Raw genomic sequence first — 19,122 nt, 5'->3', positions numbered from 1 at the left:
CTAAGCCTAAGCCTAAGCCTAAGCCGAAGTCTCCAGAAAACTCGAAAAATTAGTTATTGTTCGTGAGAATTTCAGGAAAATTCAAAACTTTAGAGACATGCAAAGCAATTAGTACTGTAGATTTCCAGGCAAGACCCATGTATTAGAAATTGAATCGATTTTTGGGGGAAAAACCTAGAAAGCCTGAAATTTCTGAACATTTTAGCAAAATTAATATTTTATTCAAAAACAAACAGTAATACTAATTTATATTATCGATTCATATTCAACCCGTATATTTTCAAAAGTCAACATTATCACATAACCAAAAGAAAAATCAATAATTAATCTCCATAAATATTTGGATGAGTAAATTGATAATCTCTATAACACCCTTTAATGGTCTCAAATACTTGTAGGCATATCACATAATCGAAAACATTTGAAGGAGTTGCCACGTGGGTTCGACAGAATGGAATACATTTTCCGCCTTGGAACGATAGAATTCCAGCACGTTCACAGCATGCAGAGTGGTCGGCTTTTGAGGAGGCACAGTCGTAAGCTTGACCGAGTTGAGGTCCAGGGCATTGGTTGGTTAGGAAAGCGGCTACCAACTGAAACATTTATTTGAGTGGTGATTTTTTCCGTAACAGGGAACTATGTTATTATTTTGGAAAGGTTGTTACATTTTTTTGGCCATAAAATTTCAACTCATAAAATCAGGCAATCTATGTCTACCTTTTGCCTAGGCGTGTGGTGGAGGCAGGACAAAAGGCAGGCACGGGGTAGGTAGTTTCTGGATAGGCATGGGGTAGAATTTTGGAATCTAGGCAGGCATTTAGGTAGGCAGGCATGGGACTGGAAGCTTGACAAGGTATCTAACTACTTTGGAAGTATAAATAATTTAGCAACCGACAAAATCCAGCAACGCAAAATGAATAACATAGCAATACTTGAAATTTCGAACTGAAATTTAAAAACTTACAGTTTTATCATTAAATGTATCAAAGTTGCACAAATTCTGGCACAACGGTGAAATCCTCTGCTTGCGACAACACAAGTCCAACTTCTGATTCGGATTGATTAATGGGACGTACATAGGCTGATGAGGAACTATTGGAGCCTGATTTGGTGGAGGTGGAACAGTTGGCGGAGCCGTCGGAGGCTGGGGTAATCTTGGTGGAGGTGTGGGGTTGGTGGTGAAGTTGAACATTTTCGGAATCACCATTTCTTTTCCACGGTAGATCAGAGGCTTCTGGAGGTTGTTCATCACTTGGGGATGGACTTTTACAAAGTTTCGGAGTTGTTCGGAGGTTTTTTCGGGGATTGATCTGAAAAAAAAACACTCTGATTGGTTCTAAAGTCGGCGGAGAGGCCTTGGTTGGTTTTGCAATTTATAGTAACTCAAACCTGAAAAACTGCTGTGGTGGTCTCTGATCCTTGGTCACCACGGCGACACTATCCACGGAATAGTCAATTGGAGGTGTTGACTGGAAAATTGTCTATTGAAATTCTGAGAATTTTTAGGAAATCAAGTACCCACCTTTTTCGGCACCTGGTTTGGCGGAAAAACGCTGAACTCACGCTCCTTGGCTTGGTTGAAAGCGGTGTCTGAAAAAACAAATAAAAAAGGTTTGGAGAACATTACGTATGTAAATGGGAATTGACAAAAATGGGTCCAAACCGTTTTGGAGCTAGTCAAAAAGCTGCAGAAAGTTTTTTTGCTGGAAAAATCCTAGGTAGGCGTAGGTATAGGTAGCCAGGCAACTCACCTATGGCTGCCTGAGATGGCAGTGGAATTGGCTGTTGACCAAAGGTGCGGGCGAAGCCATGATGATGCATTGGTTGCTGAAAAAATCAGATTTTCAGATTTTTCAGGTCTTAGCTTACTCTATGGGCATCTGCAGATTGAGCCGGTTGGAAATTCTGCTGGAACTGATATGGAGGTTGTTGCACACCAATCGGGATGTATGGATCGAAAGATGATTCATTTCTCTGTGGAGGTGGCGGAATCGGGTTCGGCTGGAGAAGCGTCGGTGGAGTCCATGTTTGGTGTTGTTGAGGGAAGAATGGATTTGGTGGAGGGATTAGATGTTGGGGAATTGGTTGGAAGAATTGGGTAAGGGGATTTGGAGTTGATTGATGGGGGTGGAGAGGTGGGATTTGCCATGGTTGAGCTGGGAATCGGACTGGGGAAGGTTGGAGAAGAGGTGGGAGGGGGTCGACAAGCTGGCGGCGGACAGGCTGGAAAATTGACAATATTTCACAATGTAGAAGTGTATTTTAAAGTTGAAATTATCGTCCTACAGTAACAACAAATAATTAATTTTTTTTTAATTTTTGAGTATATAGTCGGTCGTCAGGGTTTGCACGGCGTCCGGTTTTTTGAAATTTGAAAATTTTTCGATGGGTAGATTGTCACGGCGGCCGGCAATTCCCGAGTTTGGCCACATACTTAATCATATATTTTCATAATGAGAGGCTAAACTCGGAAATTGTCGGCCGCCGTGAGAACCAGGGCTGGGAATTTTTTGGTTTTTTTGGTTTTTTGGGACCAAAAAAACCAAAAAATCCAAAAAAAAAAATGTTTAGCGTGTCTAGTCTCGACTCGAGACTATTCTGTATTAAAATACATTAAAACATGTAGTTTAATACAGTTGTGACGTCATAAATGTATTTTAATACACTTTGCAACAATCATTACTTATATATAAAAAAATAGTGTGGGTCTGTCCATAGTTTGTAGTCTATGTAGTCTTTGTAGTCTGTGACGTCACCCCTAAAGTCACTGAGTTTTTGTGGGCGGGGCCAGTCACCCTTCGTGGCGAGACCCATCGTTGCGAGACCCTTCGTGGCGAGACCCATCGTGGCGAGACCCATCGTGGCGAGACCCATACATTTTGGCGGGAATTTAAATTTTCTTTGAAATTTTTCGGCGGGAATTCAAATTTTCTGTGAAAATTTTTGGCGGTAGTTCAAATTTTCTTCAAAATTTTTTGGCGGGAATTCAAATTTTCTTTGAAAATTTTTGGCGTGAATTCAAATTTTCTGAAACATTTTTGGCGGGAATTCAAATTTTCTCTGAAAATTTTTGGCGGGAATTCAAATTTTCTTTGAAAATTTTTGGCGGGAATTCAAATTTTCTGAAAAATTTTTTGGCGGGAATTCAAATTTTCTTTGAAAATTTTTGGCGTGAATTCAAATTTTCTGAAACATTTTTGGCGGGAATTCAAATTTTCTCTGAAAATTTTTGGCGGGAATTTAAATTTTCTTTAAAATTTTTTGGCGGGATTTCAAAATTTCTCTGAAAATTTTTGGCGGGAATTTAAATTTTCTTTAAAATTTTTTGGCGGGAATTCAAATTTTCTGTGAAAAATTTTGGCGGGAATTCAAATTTTCTGAAAAATTTTTGGCGGGAGTTCAAATTTTCTCTGAAAAATTTTGGCGGGAATTTAAATTTCCTTCAAAATTTTTTGGCGGGAATTCAAATTTTCTGAAAAATTTTTTGGCGGGAATTCAAATTTTCTTTGAGAATTTTTGGCGTTAATTCAAATTTTCTGAAACATTTTTGGCGGGAATTCAAATTTTCTCTGAAAATTTTTGGCGGGAATTTAAATTTTCTTTAAAATTTTTTGGCGGGAATTCAAATTTTCTGTGAAAAATTTTGGCGGGAATTCAAATTTTCTGAAAAATTTTTGGCGGGAATTCAAATTTTCAGTGAAAAATTATGGCGGGAAATTCAAATTTTTAGAGAAATTTTGTCGGAGTAGTCAAATTTAACTTTGTTTGACAGAAAAAAAAAGTATGAAGGGGAAGATAGTTTGAACCACAGAAGGTTCACACCAAATTCCCGCACACAACCAATGCGACATACCGGCACATTTGTTTAGAATTTAATAAACCTATAGAAGAGGAAAACTTCATGCAATAAACTTCGAGAATCTTCTAGAAATTTCGAAAAACTTCTAGATATCTCGGATTACGTAACACTTGACGACGTCACACATGATGAGGACATTAAGTAAACGTCACAGGCTGAACCCAATATAATTTTCAGAAAATTCTGGAACCTTCTAGAATTTTGGAGAAACTTCCAGAAAATTCTGATGACGTCACAATCACTGGCGTAACAAAAAATAAGTCACAGATTATGACGTCACATATGATGACACCTATATAGTCTCACATTCGGAAAAAAATAGGTGATGACGCCAAATATATCAGCGTCACAGAATGTGACGTCATAGGCTCCGCCCATTACAGTAAAAGAAACTTCTGGAATCTTCCAGAAGTTGCAGAAAAAGAAGAGAATGTTCCAATAACGTCACAAAAGATGACGTCACTGATAAAGACATCACAGGAACTACCCATTAATATAATCAAGAAGATTCTACAACCATCTAGAAACTTCTGGATTTTTCAATGTAGTGTGCAAAATTTAAATTTTGACTATTTCATTGTGCAATTTTTAATTTATATTATTACAAGTTTAAACTATATTAAATCTGTCCTTCTAAAACCCAATTCGTTTCAAGACCCAAAACTTCTAGAATCTTCCAAAAAAATTCTATATAAGGAGAAGAAAATTATCATTTTCTCATTATTAATCAACAATGGATAACGAGCTAACAAGTCGACCCGATTCAATAATGGATACGGAACCAACAACTCTACCCGATTCAGCAATGGATACCAAACCAACAAACCTGCCTGATTTCCCTTCTACATCCCAAGAACCCGTCTCTAGGAGGACACGTTCCAGAACATTAAGGTAAGGATCTTGAATGCTCGTGGAATTTTACCAATAAGCAGTTTTAGTGACAACTCAAATGCTGTATGGAAGAGAGAACGTCGTTCAAGAGAAACTTCGCAAGAATCAGAATCAAGACTCAGGATGGATTGGGAAAGAAAAAAGGAAAAACGAGCTTCAATGTCAGAAGAGGAAAAGGCTGAGATGAAATATAAAAAAAGAGTATGGATGAAGAAAAAAAGAAATGAAGTAGCAAAAACACACGATACGTCATCTGTTGCCAATCCCAACTACCTTGGAAGCATGAGATGTGTGTGCAAGAACTGCAATGCCAGATTCTTTCAAGGTATACATTTTTTCAAAGTTTAGTGAACTTCTACTTCTTATTTCCATTCTGAGTTTCAGATTTGGTTTTTTTTTTCATCATTACTTATATATAAAAAATACAGTTCGTCTGTCCATAGTTTGTAGTCTATGTAGTCTTTGTAGTCTGTGACGTCACACCCAAAGTCAGTGAGAGTTGTGGGCGGGGCCTGTCACCTTCGTCGTGAGACCCATCGTGGTGAGACCCTTCGTGGTGAGACCCATCGTGGTGAGACCCTTCGTGGTGAGACCCATCGTGGTGAGACCCTTCGTGGTGAGACCCATCGTGGTGAGACCCATCGTGGTGAGACCCTTCGTGGTGAGACCCATCGTGGTGAGACCCTTCGCGGTGAGACCCTTCGCGGTGAGACCCACATTTTTGGCGGGAAATTCAAATTTTCTGTGAAAAAATTTTGGCGGGAAATTCAAATTTTCAGTGAAAAAATTTTGGCGGGAAATTCAAATTTTCAGTGAAAAAATTTTGGCGGGAAATTCAAATTTTCAGTGAAAACATTTTGGCGGGAAGTTCAATTTTTCTATGAAAAAATATTGGCGGGAAATTCAAATTTTCAGTGAAAAAATTTTGGCGGGAAATTCAAATTTTCAGTGAAAAAATTTTGGCGGGAAATTCAAATTTTTTATGAAAAAATATCATTACTTATATATAAAAAAAATACAGTTCGTCTGTCCATAGTTTGTAGTCTATGTAGTCTTTGTAGTCTGTGACGTCACACCCAAAGTCAGTGAGAGTTGTGGGCGGGGCCTGTCACCTTCGTCGTGAGACCCATCGTGGTGAGACCCTTCGTGGTGAGACCCATCGTGGTGAGACCCTTCGTGGTGAGACCCATCGTGGTGAGACCCATCGTGGTGAGACCCTTCGTGGTGAGACCCATCGTGGTGAGACCCTTCGCGGTGAGACCCTTCGCGGTGAGACCCACATTTTTGGCGGGAAATTCAAATTTTCTGTGAAAAAAATTTTGGCGGGAAATTCAAATTTTCAGTGAAAAAATTTTGGCGGGAAATTCAAATTTTCAGTGAAAAAATTTTGGCGGGAAATTCAAATTTTCTGTGAAAAAATTTTGGTGGGAAATTCAAATTTTCAGTGAAAAAATTTTGGCGGGAAATTCAAATTTTCAGTGAAAAAATTTTGGCGGGAAATTCAAATTTTCAGTGAAAACATTTTGGCGGGAAGTTCAATTTTTCTATGAAAAAAATATTGGCGGGAAATTCAAATTTTCAGTGAAAAAATTTTGGCGGGAAATTCAAATTTTCAGTGAAAAAATTTTGGCGGGAAATTCAAATTTTCAGTGAAAAAATTTTGGCGGGAAATTCAAATTTTCTATGAAAAAAATATCATTACTTATATATAAAAAAATACAGTTCGTCTGTCCATAGTTTGTAGTCTATGTAGTCTTTGTAGTCTGTGACGTCACACCCAAAGTCAGTGAGAGTTGTGGGCGGGGCCTGTCACCTTCGTCGTGAGACCCATCGTGGTGAGACCCTTCGTGGTGAGACCCATCGTGGTGAGACCCATCGTGGTGAGACCCTTCGTGGTGAGACCCATCGTGGTGAGATCCTTCGCGGTGAGACCCACATTTTTGGCGGGAAATTCAAATTTTCAGTGAAAAAATTTTGGCGGGAAATTCAAATTTTCAGTGAAAAAATTTTGGCGGGAAATTCAAATTTTCAGTGAAAAAATTTTGGCGGGAAATTCAAATTTTCTATGAAAAAAATATCATTACTTATATATAAAAAAATACAGTTCGTCTGTCCATAGTTTGTAGTCTATGTAGTCTTTGTAGTCTGTGACGTCACACCCAAAGTCAGTGAGAGTTGTGGGCGGGGCCTGTCACCTTCGTCGTGAGACCCATCGTGGTGAGACCCTTCGTGGTGAGACCCATCGTGGTGAGACCCATCGTGGTGAGACCCTTCGTGGTGAGACCCGTTGTGGTGAGACCCTTCGCGGTGAGACCCACATTTTTGGCGGGAAATTCAAATTTTCAGTGAAAAAAAATTTGGCGGGAAATTCAAATTTTCAGTGAAAAAATTTTGGCGGGAAATTCAAATTTTCAGTGAAAAAAAATTTGGCGGGAAATTCAAATTTTCAGTGAAAAAATTTTGGCGGGAAATTCAAATTTTCAGTGAAAAAATTTTGGCGGGAAATTCAAATTTTCAGTGAAAAAACAATTTGGCGGGAAATTCAAATTTTCAGTGAAAAAGATTTTGACGGGAAATTCAAATTTTCTGAGGAAAACATTTGGCGGGAAATTCAAATTTTGGTTCTGGAATCAATTTTTTGTTTCAGCACCTTCTGGAAGTTTCAAGAAAATTCTAGAATGTTCTAGAATCATCTGGAAAATTCAAAAAAGTTCTGAAATGCTCTACAACCTCCTATAACTGTAGGAGTTTTTATTTGTTTCGTCACATCTATATTCAAAGAACTTACTATTAGTAGTTAATTATTCAGACTTCTCCAGTTAAGGAAAGTTATTAACTTATTGAAAAAACTGTAACTCTGTGGAATTATTTCGGGGGAGGGGGACAGCTCGCCACGCCAACAGTGAGAAAAATAGTGTGGTGCGCGGACCTCGAATGATGTCGGCGGCTGATATTACCTGGGGTACTGCTTTTTGCCTTTTCCCCGTGAGTGAACGAGAAAAAGGCGGGGACTATTTTGGGGTACACGCAACGCAGTTTTATAATTATGAGTGTAGAAAAATCAGAACATTCTAACTGTCTCTTTGAATTTTCTGAATCGAATACCATGGAAGAAGAAAATGCGATTTAATCGATGAAGTTTCAACTTTTTTAATGATACATTTTTGAATGATTGAAAGGACATCTATGTGTTATACATTTTAAACTCCGCCAGTCGTTGGCCGCGCCGGAGGCGCGGTCATCGGCTGGTACTTGAATAACCACATTAAAAATCAACTTAAGCATCAAAATTTTTTGGTTTTTTTGTTGGTTTTTTTTGTTGGTTTTTTTTTTGGTTTTTCGAAAATTTCAATTTTTTTTGTTTTTTGGTTTTTTTGGTTTTTCAAAAACTTCAATTTTTTGTTTTTTGTTTTTTGGTCCCAGCCCTGGTGAGAACGTACGCCAGCCTACTCTATTTTGACTACTATCTTTTAAAAATGCTTTTTCTACTTACACTATTATGCTTAAACGGAGCTACCGTACTCATTGGCTGAGGTGGAAGCTTCACAAGTTTCAGATCTGTCGGAGCTCGTTGTGGCCTATCCAATACAAGCTTCTCGTCTTCTTTCACACTTCCTTCGGAGACTTTCACAAAATCTGGGAGCTCATTATCCCCGAAACGCTTCGGAGCCAAAGTGGTTCTGGCTGGTGGAGCAGTCACAAAAAATGCATCAATATCGTTTATAGAGCCCTTTCCGTCAATGAGCATCGACTCGTAAACTGGAAAATATTTTTGGTATTCGACAAAATAGGTGCGAAGGTGCCTGCCTGCCTGTCTTGTGCCTACTTCTGAATGCAGTAGGCACAAAATTCTGAAAAACAATGTTTTAAAATAACTTACGAATAGCTTCCTTCTCCTTTGGTCGGATGGCATTTATGTAGAAGCTGCAATTTTTAACATTATTCAAATAGTTATTCCTGTGTAGTCCTCTCGGATTTCACAAAACTCACTTGTCTTTAGTGTAAATCCTTTTGTTCTCCAACGGAGAGTGTATAACATTGTCCATTACGGACGGTAAATCTCGATGAAAGCCATAATTTACTGCAAGTTGCTACTTTACTGGATTCAGTGGTCAATGTGTGACTTACATTTTCTCGCGGGAACACTTCTTCTTCTCGGTAGGTGTGTTCTTTCCACTAACCGCAGAGGTTCTAGCTGTAAAATTTTAGATGAAGGCTCGTGAGACGTCGGCTGCAAGATAATTTCACAGGCCGCTCTAGCTTACTGCCTTGCCCCGTGTGGTGTCGGCTGCATGGGCAGTTTGCAGTCGCACCGCACAGGCCGCTTCAGCTGAGTGCATTGTCCTGTGTGGTGTCGGCTGCAAGATGATTTTGCAGCCGACACCTCACAGGCCACTCCAGCTTAATGTCTTGTCCCGTGTGATGTTGGCTGTATGACAAGTTTGCAGCCGACACCTCACAGGTCCAGTGTGATACTTTTGCAGCCGACACCTTACAGGCTACGCCACCTGAGTTTCTTGCCCCGCAAAGTGTCGGCTGCTTATATAAACTTACACAAATCACATTTTCGATCAACACCCATAATAATCCAAGGATCCATAACCTCATTTTACAGTTTTTTTTGTTGTATAATATATTCTGAAAATTTTGAATTAGAGTGTTCAGAAACAGAAAAATCGTAGGAAAAGCAGCATTAGTGGGAGAAGGCTAGTGAGACCGATTTACCTAATGAGGGGATCGAGGCAGGAAGAAGTGAGAGGATCGGCGGTGGATGAGGATGAGGATGAAGAATTAATAAGTGACTTTGGGAGAGTGTTGAAGGATTGTACGATTTTTTGGTAAAATTATGGAGAATATGGTGTACTGGTGCCTTGGGCAAATTTCAGGCTAACAAGAAAATTTAAAAATAAAAATCTAACTAATAGTAAGTTAGGAAGTACTATATTTGAAAGTTTCAAAAAAAACTGGAAACCAGAAAATCTTGTCCAAAAGACTACAAAAGTAGAAGATTCCTAAGTGGCCGTGTAATAGAAAAACTCGGTCATTCAGGAAAATCGTGGCATTATGGGCATTATGGGGGTAGGTCGCCTCAAAAGTAGGTAGGCAATTGAGCGCCTACGTGCCTACCTATCGCATATTTTTAACATATAGTGTATCTTTAAATAGGGGTTTAAAAAATTCAGAAGTTAACCCAAAAAAATATGAATAGTATTCTTAAAAATCACAGAAATATGTTCACAAATTAATTACAAAAAAACTTAATTTAATATTTTTTTAGAAAAAAAAATTCAATAAGAAGCTGTTGATTACGTGATGGAGAAGCATTGGCATTTTGCTATCGCCATCTCCTCGTCAAAATGGCCATACACACGGAAAATGAGAGTTTCCCTTCGAATGTCTGCGTCTCCCCCTCTCTTTCTTTTCCAGATCCAGTTGCATCCGAACCTCATCTCATCTTCCTGTCCTCCACAATATTTCCAAACGACCGTAGATCTTGAGTAATGTTCAGGGAAGAGGGAACTTGATCGGGAATTGCGTAACCGAACAATTTCGTGGTGGTGGATTTGGAAGTTTCCATGCCAAAGTTCTCATGGAGATGAAGCTTTTGATGATGACGGGTGTTATCAATATCTTTTGTTTCGAATCGCCTCGAAAAAACACGTTGTGATGCTATCTGTCTAGCCTTGTACATCAACCTGCCCAATGAAGACGTCAGGACATGTACACTTTGGGAAAATTAATGCAGAAAATAATTTTCAACATTTTCGGCAACCTGCGCCTGCCTGCACCTGCCGGCCCCTGTCTCATAAAATTGAGAAATATACCGGATGAGTTTTAGGCAAAATTTCGAAAAAAAAGTAATAAGTAGGCACAAATGCCTGCCTGCCTGTAAAGCGACTCTAACCTAACCACCTACCGACAAAAAGATCAAACACAATGCTTAATGCCAAAATGCTGAATATATGTAATTAAACATAAATGCCTGCCTGCCTTACTTGTAAGGCTAGGGTAGGCAGGCACAATATAGGCGTAGGTAGGTCGCATGTGCCTGCCTACCTTGAGAACCTTGTAGCAACCCAACAATCCACCATTTTCCGTTTGAAACGACCAATGACTATGCTGGAAATTAGTCAAAACAAAGAGAATCTTTGTACGCACAAAACTTTGCGCGAAATTACAGACAAAAGATATATCTGGCCGGCAAGTAGGCAGGCAGGCAGGCAGGCACGTAGGCATGTAGGCATTTTTAGAAATCACTTTCCCCGTTAAAAAAATCAACAAAAATTGAAGAAAAAATTTTTTTAAATCTTTTTACCTTTTTTCACGTTCCCCAAATGACGTTGGCCAATAAATTCATCAAGATTAAAATAATAACTCAACCCCGTGGGAGGGAAATTCAATTTATTTCAAAATCAATCAATAAATCCGAAACACCATATTTTCGGAATTTTCAATATGCAAGGAATGTCAAGTGAAATTGTGAGTTTTTTGGGTTACTTTAAGGCTTCCACCGTAGGCAGGCACATTTTCAGGCGATTTTCGGGCAAAATGTTTTGTCAGAAACATTGAATTTCCCGCCGAATTTATTTTTATCTGGAAATTTGTGAATTTTCCGCTGAACTGTTTTCTCAAAAAATTTAAATTTCCCACCGAATTTTTTCGCAGAAAATTTGATTTGTCTATTTTATTTATAGCAGTAGTTTATCGATAGGCTGTGCGCTGCCTGCCTACGCCTATCTTGTGCCTACCTACCCGAGCCTTTCCGGTTTCTGCTCCGTTTCAGCAATTTACGAAATCCCAGATGTCCGAATCATTATGTCTAGATCAACTGGAAACCTCAAAAAGTGTAACAAAAGTTCAACCGCTCCCAGGTGTCGGATTATGGGATGACTCGAATGCCCTGCTCAAAGACTACATCAACACCTTCTTCACCAAGAGATCCACCATTTTCCGTGTGAAACAACCAATGCTCAGCCGGAAACGAGTCATTGTACTGACTCCGGATGATATTCTTTTGGTGTATGAGACCAATTGCACTGGCTACTCGTTCAATGTTCATGACGCGTTGAGAATGAAAACTTCGTGTTTTGGATTTTCCCGCGCCGATATTAATGTGAGTTGAAGCTTGATGGGTTTTCGTTCGACAAGTTGATTTTTACAGAAAACGTATACAATAACTTTGAAATATAAATTTGGATATGTCAACTTGGTTCTTGTCAATGAGCAGATTTCGGTTTGGAGGTACTCTTTAGCTAGATGCTATGCGCACGGACTTCTGGCTTCCCTCATAAGTTGAAATGGAAGAGTTTGCCGAACTCGGCCATTTTGGCTCAGCCATATCTGGGGTAGATTTACGGCGCGTCGCGTGTCGAAACTAAATGTATTTGTCCGTGTGGAGTGCACAAATTTCCCACGACTTGTCCGGCAGGCGATTGTCAATGGAGCGCGAAAAATTCAATGAGGAAGGCCAGAATGCACCTTCAAACGTCTCACTGTATTTCTTATATTTTTCCAGAAGAACTCTGTCCACCATCTACGAAAGTGGCCAGTTCGATCAAATTTTGTACAACGACCTGACACTTTACACAGCTAAAGGTGATTTTTTAGGCGAATCTGAAACTGTACATATATTTTGGTCTCAGATGAAGAGACCGATGAGACCCTTGTGAGCAATAGATCGGATTTCGAGTACACCAACGATGCAATTAGTTTGAAGGTTATCGCAATTAGAAGGGCGACTTGTACCGCGCCCGCTCTCGCCTGATGTTATCCGCCAGAATTTTTTTTGTGGACAAGTTCGGCAAATTAGCAAATTGCCGGTTTGCCAATTTGCCGGAAATTTTAATTTTCGGCAAATTTCCGATTTCCCGTTTGCCGAACATCACTCTGCAGGAACATGCAATGTAGGAACATGCATAGGATGCGTACAATTTTGCCGATTTGGCATTTTCGATTCCGAAAAATTTTCGATTCCGACAAATTGCCGATTTGCCAATTTGCCGGAAATTTCAACTCCAGCAATTTACCATTTTGCCGATTTGTCGGAAATTTCAATTCCAGCATTATGCCGATTTTTCGGAAATTTCAATTTCAGCTATTTGCCAAATTGCCGGAAATTTCAATTCCAGCAATTTGCTGTTTTGCCGGTCTGCTGGAAGCTTTCGATTCCGGCAATTTGCCGTTTTGCCGGTCTGCCGAAGTGTTCGATTCCGGCAATTTACCGTTTTGCCAGTCTGCCGGAAGTTTTTGATTTCGACAAATTGTCAATTTGCCAATTTGCCGGAAATTTCAATTCCAGCAATTTTTCAATTTGCCGGAAATTTTAATTCCAGCAATTTGCCAGTTTGCCGATTTTTCGGAAATTTCAATTTCAGCAACTTGCCATTTAGCCGATTTGACTGAAATTTCAATTTCAACAATTTTAAGTTTTGCCGGTCTGCCGGAAGTTTTCAATTTCGACAATTTTCCGATTTGCCGATTTGTCGGATATTACAATTTCGGCAATTTGCCGTTTCGCCGGTATGCCGAAAGTTTTCGATTTCGGCAAATTGTCGATTTGCCGATTTCCCGGAAAAAATCGTTTGCCGCCCACTCTACTCGCTACTTGCCCGATATCACCCACATCCCAAATTAACTGTGAATACGAAATTTTCAATTTCAGTCTGCCCATGGCTACCTCAACCTCTCCCCATCTGAACCTGACGCCACACTCGACCGAACTCAAACTGAGGAGAACTGCTCAATGAACATTAACTCTAACCGCTCGTCCACCTGCATTGCTCCAACAATCCGCTCAACCATCTCCCGTGCTTCAGTCATTTCCCTCCGCCAAAACCTGCTCGAAAGTCACCAAGCTCATGCTCAAAATGCTCCGGCTCTTCCTCAAGCCCCACCACCAAAGTATGGCAGAACCCCACAAAACTTTATAATATCCCTCTCAGATCTTCACTATTTTTCAGCTCGATTCGTCAAGGAGCTCTTCGTGTAGCCTATCTGGCGAAAAAGTTTGAGTGCAAGAAATCTGGGAAGAAGTCGGAAAATTCCGAGAAAATTCGATCCCCACCACTGGAAGTTCTGTTCCCGCCGCTACCGGTTCAACAACTGCAGGAGGAGGATTTGAAGAGCTTGAAAAGCCTGAAAAGCCCTAGACTCTCCAAGCTGGATTTTACTCCATCGAAGAAATCTATGAAGGTATCTATGAAGAACATGGAACTTGATTCTTGAGCTTTAAGAGAGTAATAAATAATTTTGAGTTAAGGCTTTCTTGAGACGCGTAGGCATGCCTGCCTAAAAAAGCAACCGACACGAAATCAAAAAACCTTGAAGCCTTTAGATTTGAAACATGGTGCATCGAGCATCAAAACAACAGGTTTTATTATAAAATCTAAAGACGCATTCCTTTGTGGGTCTCGTCGCGAAATATTTTATATTGCCAACTTTAATGGTAGTTACATTTTACAACATTTAATTGTAAAATTTAAAGGCGCACCAAGTACGGGTCATATCGCGAAATATTTTCTTCTGAACGGCGCAATAATTCTGATGAACTTAATCCTGAAAAGTTACTAGAGACAAATTTGACAATTTTTGCAATGCATCTGAGTGTTCGTTCTCGTCAGAGAGAATCTAATTTAAAACATTTCTGATATAATAATTTAGATTGTCAATATTTGCTTGTTATTCGGATAAAATTTTGTGAAATAATCTCTATTCTGAAAATTTTTATGACAACAAATGAGTGTTATAGTTGATTGTCACCCTGTATTATAGATAAATAAATTGATATACCAAGGAAACTGACGGACAACGTGGGGAGCGCGGAATTGTCCGGACATGAGTAAAAAAAGTCGCTGAATCCGAACTTCTTGAGGAAATCGCCAAAAAATCTCAAATATCCCGGTTTTCACAATACGTTTTTGTAGACTATTTAGGTTATTGACCACAGACGAGGAAATCATGTGGCATAATTCTAGCATCGTAATAGTGAAACAGCATTTTCTTTGATTCTGTGTCATTCGTCTCTCGTGTCAGAACGCACTTTTTTTAAACAAAGCACTCTCATAGCTCTTGAACAACAGCTGTACTGTTTCCTTATAAACGATAGACTACAACTACATCTGTCCCGTTTTGCAGCACTTTTGACCTCCACTTTCCCACACAACAAAATTCATAAGAGTATCGATTGATTTCTACAAACAATTTCTCCAGCACTTATTCATTTCTCTTTATTCGTCTCTACTGAAAATGCTCTCCAAACCTGAAACCCCTTACAAGCCGTTTCCTTTATTCAAGCTTCCAATGGTCGCAGCCAACGAAGTTATGTTATGTATGCCGATAGTAGACATGTAAGTTGTTTTTGCAAAGAAATATCGTATCAAAAAAACAATCAGTTCAGATACAATTTCTCTACAGTCAATTCTAAAACAAAAGGTCTTGTAAAAACCTTTACATCGCAAAAACTACGGTATATACTCGAAATTCGCGTGGATTTATTTCAAGACTCTTGCATTGAAATTAACCACAGAAAAGTTGGTCTGTGGCAAATCGAGATAAAATCTAGTGAGGAAACAGATCAGGATAACTATGTAGACGGGATCACCTGGAACCTATTTGTGCCTGATGTATTGGCTAGCTGCATGTTTCAGACCGACTATATCACTGAGCTATTTAACACTCCAATCACTTCGTTTTACTTTGATATTTCTGTATTCAAAAGTCAAAATCAATTGATAATTGATTGGCTTTTATCCAGACAAAACACCATCCAAGATTACGCTATCGTCGGAGAAGAATTAGTGACTGATGACTTTCTAGCGATCTGGCACAGAATTCCAGTAGTGACCAAGTACCTCGAGCTTCATCTCATTGTGATGCCCAGTTTTCAATGTGATATTGCAATTAAGCAGCAAGAGTTGTGTGTTTGCAATGCTGAATGGTTCACACTGGATAGTTTGCTGAAGGCGGACTGCTCACGAATCTTTCTTGACGGATCCGAACTAACCTCTATTGAATTGAATAGATTCCTCCGAAGCTGGCTATTGTCAGAATCTAATAGGAATTTGAAATCCTTTGAAATTCGCACAAATGAAAATATTTTACTCGAGCAAGTCCTTGATCTACCCATTGAAGCAACTGATGAGAATGAACTGGAGGAACGGTAAAGCTTTCTGATATTCTTCGCCGCTACTGCCCAATGTTTCGATTTAAAAATATTTTAGATATACTGCCTACGGTTTCTACGGACCCATTGTTTATTCCGATTTCAATGATTTCCTTTTTGCAGACCAATTATCAACCTGATGCGTGATTCTCAAATGGAATTGACGATCAAACGGAACGACGGAAGAAAAGCTGTATTGAGCACTTTTTTCAATAATTTTTTCCAAAAATTTGACTTTTTAATGAATGTTAACTAAAAATAAAATAGAATGCAATTTTTTCTTGACTCACAGCTACATATTTGGAAAATTTGTTTTAGATATTTTTAGTGAGATTCCCGTGGTAATAGAATGATTATAACTGGTGAATGTTTCATTCTTATGCGGAATTCTCAAAATAAATTGGCCATCAAACCGAATGACGGAAGGAAAGTTGTATTGAGCACTGAGCATGAAGGAAAGCTGTATTGAGCACACTTCTTTCAAAAATTTATTCCAAAAAATTGAGCATTTGTCGGTTTGGATGTACTTGATTTTAATAGATTTTGTTTATTCTTTTTTTTTTTTTTTTTATTCATATATTTTTTTTTTTTTATTCATATATTTTCAATTTTTTCAGTTTTCAAATTTTTCCAAAAAAAAAATTCCAGAAGAACTCTGTCCACTATCTACGAAAGTGGCCAGTTCGATCAAACTTTGTACAACGACCTGACACTTTACACAGCTAAAGGTGATTTTTTAGGCGAATCTGAAACTGTACATATATTTTTGTTTCAGATGAAGAGACCGATGAGACCCTCGTGAGCAATAGATCGGATTTCGAGTACACCAACGATGCAATTAGTTTGAAGGTAATGTTACCCGCCAGGGGGTGGGCGGCAATCATTTTGTCGATAAATTTGGCAAATCGGCAAATTGCCAGTTTGCCGATTTCCCGTTTACCGAACGTCGATTTGCCGGAAGTTTCTAGAGGGATTTTTAGAAGACGGAAACACTTAAAACTGTGTATTTTTGAAATTTTTTACACATTTTTTCTAGATATTCACATAGAACTTGCTTACTTTTTGTCTCGTAGTGGGTTCAGTGGTTTTGTAGAATGACTAACAGGACACGGTGACTCTACCATCATTTATTAATGACTCAATAAACAAGACAAGTAAGGGAACGAGCACATAAGTAAGAACAAGAACATTAGTGAGAACTGATTGAATCGTCCGTCCGGTTGAGGTACACGTGTCCGGGTGATTTGTTTAGAATGACGTGGAACGGTCACGGCGTGTAGACTGTCGTGGATTGTGTCCTTTTCTCCTTGCATGCATCGGATGTGAGTTCACGTGATAATGGTTGACGTGAGTGTCCTTTGTGTTGCTTGCATTAACTGACTGTTGTTCCAATGACGCATACGTCAAGAATGGAGAGGTTTATCCTCCTCCGATTCGCGACATTTTTCAAAATGAAGGAGCATTCATAGGATGCGTACAATCTGCCGATTTGCCAATTTTCCGACTGAAATTTCAATTCCGGCAATTTGCCGTTTTGCCGGTCTGTCGGAAATTTTCGATTCCGACAAATTGCCGATTTGCCGATTTGCCGGAAATTTCAATTCCAGCAATTTGTCAATTTGACTGAAAGTTCAATACCAGCAATTTGCCGTTTTGCCAGTCTGCCGGAAGTTTTCGATTTCGACAAATTGTCAATTTGCCGGTCTGACGGAAGTTTTTGATTCCGACAAATTCCCGATGTGCCAAATTTGCCGGAAATTTCAATTCCGGCAATTTGCCGATTTATCGGAAATTTCAATTTCAGCAACTTGCCATTTAGCCGATTTGCCGGAAGTTTTTGATTCAGGCAATTTGCCACTTTGCTGATTTGCCGAAAATTTCAATTCCAGCATTATGCCGATTTTTCGGAAATTTCAATTTCAGCTATTTGCCAATTTGCCGATTTGACTGAAATTTCAATTCCAGCAATTTTAAGTTTTGCCGGTCTGCCGGAAGTTTTCAATTTCGACAATTTTCCGATTTTCCGATTTGCCGGATATTACAATTTCAGCAATTTGCCGTTTTGCCGGTCTGCCGAAAGTTTTTGATTCCGACAAAATCCCGACTTGCCGGTATGCCGGAAGTTTCCGATTTGCCGGAAAAAATCGTTTGCCGCCCACCCTACTCGCTACTTGCCCGATATCACCAACATCCCAAATTAACTGTGAATACGAAATTTTCAATTTCAGTCTGCCCATGGCTACCTCAACCTCTCCCCATCTGAACCTGACGCCACACTCGACCGAACTCAAACTGAGGAGAACTGCTCAATGAACTATTATACCCACAGGGTTCTTATGAGTTCTTTATATATTTTACTAACATGGTGTAGCGGTTATGTTACTTATGAGTTTATTATTGGAAGTTAAAGAATATAAAGAGTAATGAGGATTAAGATGTAAAAGATAGAATAAAGATAGAATAGAATGAGAGCTCACACCATCACCACTCAGGAACCATCATCACCACCACACTACCTTGCTCTTCTCTTCTTTCTTCTTCTTGGTGTCATGGGCGTGTCCAGAGGGCGTAACCAGATGACATGTTACTAAGGTTTCTAGGTGCAACAGAACATTAACTCTAACCGCTCGTCCACCTGCATTGCTCCAACATTCCGCTCAACCATCTCCCGTGCTTCAGTCATTTCCCTCCGCCAAAACCTGCTCGAAAGTCACCAAGCTCATGCTCAAAATGCTCCGGCTCTTCCTCAAGCCCCACCACCAAAGTATGGCAGAAACCCCACAAAACTTTATAATATCCCTCTCAGATTTTCACTATTTTTCAGCTCGATTCGCCAAGGAGCCCTTCGTGTAGCCTATCTGGCAAAGAAGTTTGAGTGCAAGAAATCGGGGAAAAAGTCTGAAAATTCCGAGAAAATTCGTTCCCCACCACTGGAAGTTCTGTTCCCGCCGCTACCGGTTCAACAACTGCAGGAGGAGGATTTGAAGAGCTTGAAAAGCCTGAAAAGCCCTAGAGTCTCCAAGCTGGATTTTACTCCATCGAAAAAATCTATGAAGGGATCTATGAAGAACATGGAACTTGATTCTTGAGCTTTAAGAGAGTAATAAATAATTTTGAGTTAAGGCTTTCTTGAGACGCGTAGGCATGCCTGCCTAAAGACAGCGTAATTCTACATCAAACAGACACAAAAATGCATGAAGTAGGCGGCTGG

General features: G+C 39.4%; 4 protein-coding genes, 1 non-coding gene and 1 pseudogene across 9 annotated transcripts; 5 read left to right on the top strand and 1 right to left on the bottom strand.

Moving 5' to 3' along the window:
• Positions 1-203: 203 nt before the first annotated feature.
• dbd-9 lies at positions 204-9,388 on the bottom strand (the record flags this gene model as incomplete). 2 transcript variants are annotated; one of them, NM_001306623.2, is made up of 11 exons in its annotated part: positions 204-593; positions 965-1,310; positions 1,390-1,469; positions 1,523-1,590; positions 1,752-1,827; positions 1,870-2,223; positions 8,244-8,509; positions 8,631-8,674; positions 8,741-8,831; positions 8,879-8,945; positions 9,305-9,388. In NM_001306623.2, the coding sequence occupies 11 exons, from the start codon at positions 9,356-9,358 to the stop codon at positions 324-326; spliced, it is 1,716 nt and encodes a 571-aa protein (NP_001293552.1). The 2 variants fall into 2 exon arrangements, with proteins under 2 accessions (NP_001293552.1, NP_001293553.1); NM_001306624.3 differs by lacking the exons at positions 1,870-2,223; positions 8,244-8,509; positions 8,631-8,674; ... (1 more) ...; positions 8,879-8,945; positions 9,305-9,388 and having other exon boundaries at positions 324-593; positions 1,752-1,821.
• On the top strand, positions 4,593-5,098 carry Y53F4B.26 (C2H2-type domain-containing protein; the record flags this gene model as incomplete). Its single annotated transcript, NM_064711.1, has 2 exons — positions 4,593-4,750; positions 4,798-5,098. The coding sequence occupies 2 exons, from the start codon at positions 4,593-4,595 to the stop codon at positions 5,096-5,098; spliced, it is 459 nt and encodes a 152-aa protein (NP_497112.1).
• Y53F4B.55 lies at positions 9,173-9,321 on the top strand. The gene has a single exon (NR_051937.1). It is a non-coding gene; the product is annotated as an Unclassified non-coding RNA Y53F4B.55 (non-coding RNA).
• A 1,753-nt stretch (positions 9,389-11,141) lies between the features above and the next one.
• Positions 11,142-14,008, top strand: Y53F4B.24 (DUF7778 domain-containing protein; the record flags this gene model as incomplete). Of its 2 annotated transcripts, none has more annotated exons than NM_064709.3 (7): positions 11,142-11,230; positions 11,553-11,864; positions 11,913-11,992; positions 12,267-12,346; positions 12,394-12,467; positions 13,413-13,651; positions 13,711-14,008. In NM_064709.3, the coding sequence occupies 7 exons, from the start codon at positions 11,207-11,209 to the stop codon at positions 13,973-13,975; spliced, it is 1,074 nt and encodes a 357-aa protein (NP_497110.2). In that variant the 3' UTR covers positions 13,976-14,008. The 2 variants fall into 2 exon arrangements, with proteins under 2 accessions (NP_497110.2, NP_001379363.1); NM_001393239.1 differs by having other exon boundaries at positions 11,207-11,230; positions 13,693-14,008.
• Positions 14,009-14,961: 953 nt separating this feature from the next.
• On the top strand, positions 14,962-16,189 carry Y53F4B.62 (F-box domain-containing protein). 2 transcript variants are annotated; one of them, NM_001276759.4, is made up of 3 exons: positions 14,962-15,096; positions 15,147-15,908; positions 16,035-16,188. In NM_001276759.4, the coding sequence occupies exons 1-3, from the start codon at positions 14,996-14,998 to the stop codon at positions 16,165-16,167; spliced, it is 996 nt and encodes a 331-aa protein (NP_001263688.1). In that variant the 5' UTR covers positions 14,962-14,995; the 3' UTR covers positions 16,168-16,188. The 2 variants fall into 2 exon arrangements, with proteins under 2 accessions (NP_001263688.1, NP_001293554.1); NM_001306625.2 differs by lacking the exon at positions 15,147-15,908 and having other exon boundaries at positions 14,990-15,096; positions 16,035-16,189.
• A 370-nt stretch (positions 16,190-16,559) lies between these two features.
• Y53F4B.63 lies at positions 16,560-19,000 on the top strand (annotated as a pseudogene). The gene is made up of 5 exons: positions 16,560-16,639; positions 16,687-16,760; positions 18,140-18,241; positions 18,512-18,675; positions 18,736-19,000. Coding segments are annotated over exons 1-5 (685 nt in total).
• The last annotated feature ends 122 nt before the right edge of the window (positions 19,001-19,122 follow it).

This window comes from Caenorhabditis elegans, chromosome II (genome assembly GCF_000002985.6).
Source record: "Caenorhabditis elegans chromosome II".
NCBI classification, from domain to species: Eukaryota; Metazoa; Nematoda; class Chromadorea; order Rhabditida; family Rhabditidae; genus Caenorhabditis; species Caenorhabditis elegans.
The sequence above is the reverse complement of the archived record's forward strand: the minus strand, read 5'-3'. Positions and strand labels throughout refer to the sequence as shown.